At 38.1% G+C, this 10,551-nt stretch overlaps 1 protein-coding gene across 1 annotated transcript; it reads right to left on the bottom strand.

Annotated features, from left to right (window-relative positions):
* Positions 1–1,019: 1,019 nt before the first annotated feature.
* LOC117258895 (cytochrome P450 3A30-like) lies at positions 1,020–10,191 on the bottom strand. Its single transcript, XM_033630115.2, has 13 exons — positions 10,039–10,191; positions 7,016–7,109; positions 6,872–6,924; positions 6,683–6,782; positions 6,458–6,571; positions 5,041–5,129; positions 4,713–4,861; positions 4,497–4,624; positions 4,329–4,407; positions 2,364–2,524; positions 2,043–2,269; positions 1,784–1,946; positions 1,020–1,664 (listed from the first exon to the last, which is right to left on the bottom strand). The coding sequence occupies exons 1-13, from the start codon at positions 10,107–10,109 to the stop codon at positions 1,563–1,565; spliced, it is 1,530 nt and encodes a 509-aa protein (XP_033486006.1). The 5' UTR covers positions 10,110–10,191; the 3' UTR covers positions 1,020–1,562.
* Between the last annotated feature and the right edge of the window lie 360 nt (positions 10,192–10,551).

The raw sequence follows: 10,551 nt of genomic DNA, 5'->3' as shown, positions 1-10,551 counted from the left end.
CTGGCGTTTCTTACTTTCAGTCACGTCATCTTGCATCACCATGTGAGAGCAGGCTTGTGTCTGTATTTCACTGGCTTCGTTTGTTTTCTAGTACAAGCGGTGTAACATGACGGCACAAATGGATTGCTCTTACATTTACTGTTGGTGGAAGACGTATCCAGATCCTTAAATTAAGTAAAATAAGTACAACAATGTATAAATACAAATACATGTACAAGTAAATTTCCTGTATTCAAAACAAGACTTGAGTAATAGTGTGGTTCTTGAAAAGTAAAAGTACTTATATGCAAAAAAATATGACCCATTTATTATATTGTTGGATTATTGTTACCAGTGGATTTTCTTTTTACATCTGATGCATTCATGTGTAACTTTGTAGAATTTAAATGTTGTACTTGGTTAAGGTGGAACTAATTTTAAGTATTTGTGTAATATAAGGCCATTTAAACTGTAACATTGCATCATACATTAAAGGAATTGTATCTTTTGTATGAAAATCGACTAAAGCTTTCAATTAATCATAGTGGAGTAAAACCTGGCTGCAATATTTACCTCTTAAATGTAGTGTAGTGAAATTATAAAGTAGTATAAAATGGAAATAGTCAACAAGTAGTGTAATGACATAAGTAAATGTATTTTTAAGAGAGAAAAAAAGAACAACGAGTACACCTAAAGTAACAAATTACTAAAGTAGATACAGCTAAAAGATCAGACAGGACTTACTGACCAAATGATATGTGAGCATTTGTTTTAGGTAAATGTCAAACAAAGTCACTAATAAAGTGTGATTGTGAGAATACCAGTAATGTTCGTAAGGCCATGAGCAAAATATAGTGTGTGAGTGTGTGTTCATGCAGAATAAATCTATTGTCAGTTGAAAGGGAATGTGATCACCATCTACTGTTGGCCTGGTCATACGAAATGAGGAGCAAAGAGCACAGCCAACCAGAAAATACTAACAACATGGGAACGAGCAATGCTGGATAACTGAGCATATTCAAACCCCCAACAACGAGTCCTTGCAGTGTAATATGATAGCATTTATTCTTTAAATGTGTGATCAATACACTTTAGTTAAGGACTGGTTAAAGTCCTGATGTATCAGAATCTATTCTGATACATCAGGACTTTAACCAGGAAACAGGGAAGGCAACAACAGTTGGCAGATGTGCACAAAATGATAACATATTGCAGTGTAATTCTGTAGTGCATATGCAGGCCTGCTTTAGAATTGTTATGGTGATTTCACATATTCATACTCTTTATTTTATTCAAGTATCAAAACGTTTACCAAAAATATATAGTTATTAAAAATAAATCAGAAAATATATCAGTGAATCAGAATGACAAAAAAACAGGAGTGGTTTGTATTACAGAACAAAGCTTATAGAGCCAATTGGTTGGCTGGGCTTTACGATTTTCTTATTAAAATTGTGTCATGCATAGTAAATGTCCTTGAATTTTTATTGACAGTACGCAAGTTTTGCAAGATATGATGTCATTAGGAATCATGTCCTTTAATCAGTTTAAAATTGAACCGTGGTTGGGGTTGAAAAAGAAAGTTAGCTTGAGGGAGGATTGGCAACAGTTGCTCTGGGCTCCATTTTCAGTTTGATGGGATCCTTGGGTGTGGTAAATCCATCAGTTCCCAGTACCATTGGAATCTAGAAAACAAGAAATGTGTCACAGATGCCCTACCAAAGCTCAAACCTGATCTCACCCAATCATGCATAAAAATATGTCATTATTTTACAACTGCAGATACGAAAAAATGTCTTCTCACAATTGTCTCCTTGCACGTGACAAAGCTGAAGTTCTGAAGAATCTCCACCATGGCCAACTTCATCATCAAGACAGCAAATCGCATGCCAATGCAGTTCCTTGGCCCTGCTCCAAAGGGTAGGAAGGCATATGGATCTACGTTGTCTTTGTTCTCCTTGCTGAATCTGAAAAAAAGATAACAAACAAGTTAAGCTGATTAGCCAAAATGATCAAGTTTGGGTAAAATCTGAGCACAGCCTGCCATTAATCCAGTATAGTACCTTTCGGGTTTGAAGGCCTCAGGCTCAGGCCACAAAGCAGGATCACGCTGGAGAGTGTACACTGGTACCATGACGCAAGTTCCTTTAGGGATGGTCACACCGTTAATTTCCACGGAGGACTTTGTCATCCTCTCCAATCGATTACCGATAGGGAACAGCCTCATTGACTCATTTATCACCATGTCCAGGTATTCCATCTGCATCAAGCCTTCATAGGTTGGCTGACCCTGGAGTATTAAGCAGTTAGTAGCTGGTAACATATAATCAGTTGCTGATGAAAACAAAATGAATCACAGTTAAAAGAAATAATAATTAAGTAACCTTTTCTGGGAAGGTTTCATCAATCTCCTCTTGCAGGGTCTTTTGGATGTGAGGGTGGGTTGCCAGGTTGTAGGCGACAAATCCCAGTGTGCTGCTACTGGTTTCATAGCCAGCAAAGATGAACATCATGGCCTGAGATAGGATCTCGTGATCCGTCAGTCCTGTAACACAACATACCACGACTAAATGATGATCACGGTCATGATAACAGTCAAAGTAACAGCTGGTAGCTCAGCCTGTAACCTTGCAGTATGGGAAGGCCTGTAATGCATCAGCTCGTAATCGACCATTCTTTCCCTTGTTAAAGGGACACAAATCTTTCTAAGGACTGGACAGTTATGGAACTCACTGGGTTGCCACTGGTCTTTGCCTGATTTTAAAACTGGAACTGAAAAAAGGTGTCGACTGGATTTGAGATGACAGCAAAGCTCTGGAGCTTTCTAAAACAACTTTAAGTAGTTGTTCACAAGGTTCTGGAGTGTCAAGAAACAACGAATCACATCATACTTCACACAACTTCTGACACGGCTGATAGCGAACATGAAACAGTAAAATAAAGCAGATATGTAAAGTAAAAACAGGAAGCAGGAGAGAAACTGTCACCCCACAAGTTTTCTATTGGATTAAGGTCCGGGGACTGGGCTGGCCACTCCATAACGTTAATCTTGTTGGTCTGGAACCAAGATGCTGTTCACTTGCTGGTGTGTTTGGGGTCATTGTCTTGTTGAAACACCCATTTCAAGGGCATTTCCTCTTCGGCATAAAGCAACTTGACCTCTTCAAGTATTTTGATGTATTCAGACTGATCCATGATCCCTGGTATGCGATTAATAGGCCCGACACCATAGTATGAGAAACATCCCCATTACATGATGCTTGAGCCGTGTTTGGGAGTCGTCTGACAAACTGTCTGCGGGCCCGAGACCCAAAAAGAACAATCACGCTTTCATCAGTCCACAAAATGTGGCGCCATTTCTCTTTAGGCCAGTCAGTGTGTTCTTTGGCAAACTGTAACCTCTTCAGCACATGTCGTGTTTGCAACAATGGGACTTTGTCTGGGCTTCTTGTTGATAGCTTGGCTTCACATAGGCGTCTTCTAATTGTTACGGAACACTTACAGGTAACTGTTTGATCTTTGATCTCCCTGGAGCTCATCATTTGTTGAGCCTTTGCCATTTTGGCTATTCTTCGATCCATTCGAATGGTAGTTTTCTGTTTTCTTCCACGTCTTTTTTGTTTTGGTTGCCATTTTAAAGTGTTTGAAATCATTTTACCTGAGTAGCCTATCATTTTCAGCGCTTCTTTATATGTTTTCCCCCCTGCACTGTCTGGAACGACCCATTTTACTCAAATTTTTAGAAAGAAATTCCCTATAACCAGCATGTACATTTGGTGCCTTCATCCTTAAGTAAGGGCAACCTGTTTGATACCTGTTTTTTCACAGAATGAATGACCTCACTAATTGAACTCCACACTGCTATTATTTTGAACATGCCCCTTTCAATTAATGATTCAATTACACAGAATCAGCAGCATGCATGTCATGACTGTTGGTTCCGTTAGTTTTCTTTTACTCTACTACACCTACTAGTAAATTATTTGCCATGTAGGAATAAAATTTCTTCCAAAAACAGTAACTGATCTGGTTAGTGATGTTGGACTGCTATTATTTTGAACACAACTGTACCTGAATTGTTAACCTGATTCTTTGTTTGACTTTAACAGTCCTACTTTCTCCCCATTTTTACTTTTTTATGAAAAGAAAAATCACGTAACACACACACACACACACACACACACACACACACACACACACACACATTATGAAGACATTCAACTTGCACACAATGAAAAGCAATGGCTTTTTCTTAAAGATAAAAAAGTGACCCTTGATATCTTGACATTGCCCCTTCAGCCATGACTACAGAGGAAATGATCTTCACTTCCTCCATCTGGTTTCTCTACCTTTGTGGGGTGTTGTATCCTCTTCGTTGTTCTTTGAAGTCTGAGAGTCCACCATCAGCTGCATGATGTCTACTCGGTTCTGCCAGACAAAAAAGTCCTATTTCAATTTCCAGTTCAGCCTGCAACCAACATTGAAAACACTGTAGGTGTACAATGTATACACATTACCTTGTGTTCATTCTTATTCCTGTCTGATTTGATTTTCTCAAGAAAGTTGTAGAAGAAACTTATCACTTCCGCAGGAAAGAATGACACGTCCATCTTATCAAAAATCCCCTTCAAGAATGGAAACAGAACTAGAAGGAACAAGATCGTATAGAGTTAATTGAGGGCTCAGGGGCACAAGATAGACATTTTGGTGACACAGCATGATATTATACACACCAACAAGCACAAGCAAAGGATTCAGGAAGTTGAACTTCACCATTCTCTTAATGTTTGCTACAAAAGGATCAGAGGGATGGTTGATGGAGTCAATGTCCACACTGAAAGCAGTGCTGGTCACAACATCCATACTGTAAGGTCCAAATATGCTGCCAGAAAAGGTAAACATAAGATTTAGGAACAAGAAAAAGCCATCCAAATGTTTGTATTAAGAAATGTTGTCTCCTATTTATTGAATAGCACAAAGAACAAAACCAGCTACCAGAACTAAATAATACTGATGTAGAGTCTGCGTCCAAGTCTCATCACAAACAATACCATTACTTACTCTTTTACATCTATGACTTCATCTGCCTCCACTTTCTTGCGAAGGCTCTTGAACAGATTACTTGAGTGTTGCAACATTATCGTGTACATCTGCCCAAAAAAAGAAATGACAAAAACATGAATCATCATCTTCAACCAGTTTCAGTGCACATGTGCACAAAAAACGAATATTGCTGAATAGAAATATGTAAAATTAATAAGTAATATTTCTCGTCTTACCTGTAGTGCTATTTATTAGTATAGATCAATGGTTCTCAAATGGTTTTGGGATTTTGTGACAACCACACATTATCATTGCAAAATTTACCTGGACCTATACAAAAAGTTATGAAGGAATATGTTGTGCGAACCCATTTCCTCATAAAGAGGCAAATTCTTGCTAAAAATGTAATTTAATTTAATTTAAATAACCTTCACAGGGAACCTACTTGTCGCCATTCGTGAGAGGGAACTGTAAGTGTGACATATCACATTATCCTACATTATTTCCCATTTAAAATGGATGTGTTATTGGTGCTTTGACGTCATTTTAAAACATTTAAAATGAATAATGAATCATGACCAAGTTACTCAAGGTAATCCAAAATAGGGAAGCACCGATCCGATATCTGGATCGAATATCGGCTCCGATATCATCAAAATAGATGGATCGGGTATCAGAAAATGCAACCTATACCTGAGGCGATCCTTTCCCTTTAAATCTATTGCGACGCAAGCTACGTCATCTGTTTCATCTTATCTTAGGAAAGAACTGTGTAGTCATCAATGCCTGATGCCTCTAGTCTTTTCTGTTCTACATGTAAAGGTATATAGCTTTTTAGGTCAACCATGGTATTGGATCGGTATCAGGTATCGGCTGATACTCAAAGCCACAGCATCGGGATCGAAACTGAAAAAGCTGGATCCGTACATCTCGAATCCAAAGACCTTGTTTTGATCAGTTTCATGTGGGAGCTATCTTCTCTCTACCAAAGTACACTCACCAATCATATCACTGCACAAACAGTATGCATCTACTGCTAGATCACCTAGCACCACTGAGCTATCTGTAATGTTACAGCTCAGCCGAGTAGATGCCTGTTCCTTCTGCTCAGTGGTACAGTTGGCAGGTGTGGTTTGGTAGAAAGAAAATAGTTCCTATGTGAAACTGCCTACAACAAGGTCTGTGGATTACCAGGGTCGTGATGTCTGGAAAGAGACCTTGCTGTTGAGTTTTTTAAATGTTAGCACTTTGAGCACCACTAGCCGAGTGCTATAAAGTTCCATTATTTGATATCTCCAACACTCAGCAACTCACACCAAAACAATCTAGATCGATAAATAGCACTTCAGGTAAGAGGAAAATGTGTTTTTTTGTGTTGTTTTTTTTTTTATTTGGGGGTAAAGTGACCCTTCATAGATTCAGTGTGCTTATGAACCTCTTTCAGGCGTCCGCTGGTGAATGAGGGAGACAGTACACTGCGGATCCTTCTCCATTCCTCATCTTCAACTACTGATACAGCATCACTTAAGGGCCCATTTAGGCCAAAATCCTAAACCACACACACAAACACACAAACAGGATGCCTTCTTCATATTGTGTTCTTCAATTAGTTATGAGGTATTAAGTTTGAGAACTGCCCCTATGCTGTTTTTTTCCTCACCCGTCTGTTGGTGAAGACAGAATAACACTCTTTAACCAAGACTGTTTTGATCATTTCTGTGTCCATTATGGCCAAGACAGGCTGCCTACCATCATACAACCTTGAAATGCAGTAGCAACAAGTCAGTTAAAGCCTTGGAGCACTGCATGAGAAATGTATGGTAAGGTATATTCTTGCACACACACCTACCCCCACATCTTTCCATATTTCTGATAGCATTCTGTGTCAAAGTTGTGGATGCCCTGAGGAAGGAAATAAGAGTGGTGTGACAAAGGTATCAAAACATTCAGTATCCTTTTAGATCACTGTACTAATATGACAGAAGCATCTCACCTTTGTGTAACCCAAAAATGTCCCAATGAAGGGAAAAGGTCTGGGTCCAGGGATGCCCATTTTCTTGAAAAAGCCATATGGAGCATATGCATGCCTGAGAATAAAGAAGAGGAGGGTTGAGTATTGTTTGGGTTTTTTCCAATGCCAGGGCTGAAAAAATTATTTTAAGACAGTACCAGTGCTTAAACGGTGCCTAAGCCATATTAAAAAAAAGTTAACTATTAAGAAATTCACATAATAAATGAAAACTAACCCAACTGCAAAAATTTAACACTAAATTACATGTTATTTAGTGTTGAATAACATATAGATAAAAAGTAGATAATTTTACTTGTTTTTAAAAATCTTTGCAAGATAAATTTTTCTTTTCCGTTGGCAGATATTTTTTCTTATTTTAGGTAATATTTTCCCCTTTTAATGTTTTTTTTCTTCTTGTTTTTGAAAGCCGACTATATGCAGTGCACCTACAATACTAAATAGAGTAAAAAAAAAAAAAATTAAAAAAAGCCTCACCACCTCTCCAACCTTGGAGCAAGACACACATGGAAGTTTGAAGTTTGAAGTTTGAAGTTTATTTCGTTCATGAATGTGTTCCAATAACAAAACTTTTTTTTTTTTTTTTTTAACATCTTCATATCCATATAGTTTACACAGCCATGACGAAAGGGAGGCAGAATGAAGAAAATCTTATATTTTCTGCCCCCTTTACAATGGTTCATTGTTATTTAGCCAAAGTCGCTATTTAACATCTCTCTGTAGTCATCATGCATCTTTCAGTGGTTTTGTGTCCCTTTTTGTCTCTCTGTAGTTGCTTCGCGTCTCTTTATTGTCTCATTGTGGTTATTTTGTGTCTCTTTGTGATCAATTTGTGTTACTTTGTGGTCACTTTGTGTCTCTTTGTGGTTATTTTGTGTCTCTGTGGTCATTTTGTGTCTCATTGTCGTTATTTTTTGTCTCTTTGTGATCAATTTATATTACTTTGTGGTCATTTGTTGTCACTTTGTAGTCATGTTGTGTCTCATTGTGGTCATTTTGTGTCTCATTGTGGTTATTTTGTGTCTCTTTGTGGTCATTTTGTGTCTTTTTGTGGTCACTTTGTGTCTCTTTGTGGTTATTTTGTGTCTCTGTGATCATTTTGTGTCTCATTGTTGTTATTTTTTGTCTCTTTGTGGTCATTTGTTGTCACTTTGTGGTCATTTTGTGTCTCATTGTGGTCATTTTGTGTGTCATTGTGGTTATTTTGTGTCTCTTTGTGGTCATTTTGTGTCTCATTGTGGCCATTTTGTGTCTATTTGTGGTCATTTTGTGTCTATTTGTGGTTATTTTGTGTCTGGTTATTTTGTGTCTCTTTGTGGTAATTTTGTTTGTGGTTATTTTGTATCTCTTTGTGGTCATTTTATGTCTCATTGTGGTTATTTTGTGTCTCTGTGATCATTTTGTGTCTCATTGTTGTTATTTTTTGTCTCTTTGTGGTCATTTGTTGTCACTTTGTGGTCATTTTGTGTCTCATTGTGGTCATTTTGTGTGTCATTGTGGTTATTTTGTGTCTATTTGTGGTCATTTTGTGTCTATTTGTGGTTATTTTGTGTCTCTTTGTGGTAATTTTGTTTGTGGTTATTTTGTATCTCTTTGTGGTCATTTTATGTCTCATTGTGGTTATTTTGTGTCTCTTTGTGGTCTTTTTGTGTCTGTGGTTATTTTGTGTCTCTTTTTGGTCATTTTGTATCTCACTGTGGTTATTTTGTGTCTCTTTGTGGTCATTTTGTGTCTATTTGTGGTTATTTTGTGTCTCTTTTTGGTCATTTTGTGTCTCATTGTGGTTATTTTGTGTCTCTTTTTGGTCATTTTGTGTCTCATTGTGGTTATTTTGTGTCTATTTGTGGTCATTTTGTGTCTCATTGTAGTTATTTTGTGTCTCATTGTGGTCATTTTGTGTCTATTTGTGGTTATTTTGTGTCTCTGTGGTTATTTTGTGTCTCTTTGTGGTAATTTTGTTTGCGGTTATTTTGTATCTCTTTGTGGTCATTTTGTGTCTATTTGTGGTCATTTTGTGTCTATTTGTGGTTATTTTGTGTCTCTTTTGGTCATTTTGTGTATCTTCTTGGTCATTTGCTGTCTATTTGTGGGGTTTTTTGTGGTCATTTTGGTTCTTTTTGTGGTCATTTTGTGTTTCCTGCTAGTTGCTTTGCATCTCTGTAGTCACTTTGTATCTCTTTGTGGTCACAGTTGACAATTTGACTTGTCACAACAGGAAAAGCTGAGGTGTAAATAATTTTGTTAATGATAGCTTGGGTCCATGTAAAAACTGGCTCACCTAAATGAAATGATGAAAGTAATCATTAATGTTATTAATTACACCTGTGTTTTTCCTGCCATTACACGTCCAAGTATCCGCTGTGAAAGGGTGCATTGAAATTGAATGCAGCATTTGTAATGTCATTAGCTACATCTGTGCTTCACCAGTCACACTCACAGGTGATTTTAATTATCTAGGCTGTTCAGAACTCTTCTCAGGACTGTGTGGGAGTGCACAGATGGAGCTTTTCTGACATCTCTCTGACTCCCCTGTTACCTCAGTTGCACTTTAGGTGAGACAAACTACAGCTTTATAATCCTTATTAGTAGACATGGAGACCTTCAGCCTGACTGTAGGTGTCATCAGCAAAAATAAGTAAAAGCACCTGTGTGGGTGTGCACAACCTTTTCTTCACATTGCCCAACTGTTACCACAGTAATTGACCCACAGTTTAAGTTACCCCTTTGTCTGAAACAAAAAACCCTGAGTTTCCCTCATCTCAGGGTAAATAACACAGTTTTCTTAAACCTGCTTCCTGAAACTGCCCAGATCAATTTTATTCCCTTTTCTCTGCAATTAGACTTCACAGTTAAACAACACTAAGTTTAAAAAGTACTATAAATGCAGCCTCACTGTCACAGGTGTAAACAAGCTGAATAATCCCTTTCCCTTTCAAACTTTCTCTCTAAGCTTTAAAGACAGAGGAAAAACTGCACCACATACTTACACTGCGATTAGAGTGATGATTAATACTATTAAAGTCCAAGTCTCGGTGGAAAACTCTGGAAAATAGCCCATCTTTGTTCCTGTGCACAACACTGTTGACTCTGGTCTGTCACTTCCTACTGTTCAGAGTTAAAGCTCACAGGGGCGGTCCCACACAGATGATAAAACCTCAAGTTGCATAACATCTCAGTTTTTAGTCCTGAACTCTGAGTAGCGTGACCGTTAACCCAGGGTTCCCAACTGGTGGGTCGTGGTCCAAATGTGGATCGGGAGTCCATTCTGAATGGACCACAATTGACCTGGGCCCTGGGCAAATGATGATCATGAACGTCATCAAGTATCCTCTCCAGATATTTCTGTCTGAATGACATGAAATATACACCAGCCTTCTGTTAAACAGGCCCTTTTTCGCTGCAGACATTTTGACTTGCCAGAGTACAAAAAGCACAGGTGGAACTAATAACATCAGCGATGGCTCCGATCTATTCAGGTGTCCCTGTAAGCCACGACAGTG

This window comes from Epinephelus lanceolatus, chromosome 8 (assembly GCF_041903045.1).
Source record: "Epinephelus lanceolatus isolate andai-2023 chromosome 8, ASM4190304v1, whole genome shotgun sequence".
In the NCBI taxonomy this organism is placed as follows: Eukaryota; Metazoa; Chordata; class Actinopteri; order Perciformes; family Serranidae; genus Epinephelus; species Epinephelus lanceolatus.
This window is presented reverse-complemented; position numbering and strand designations above follow the sequence as displayed.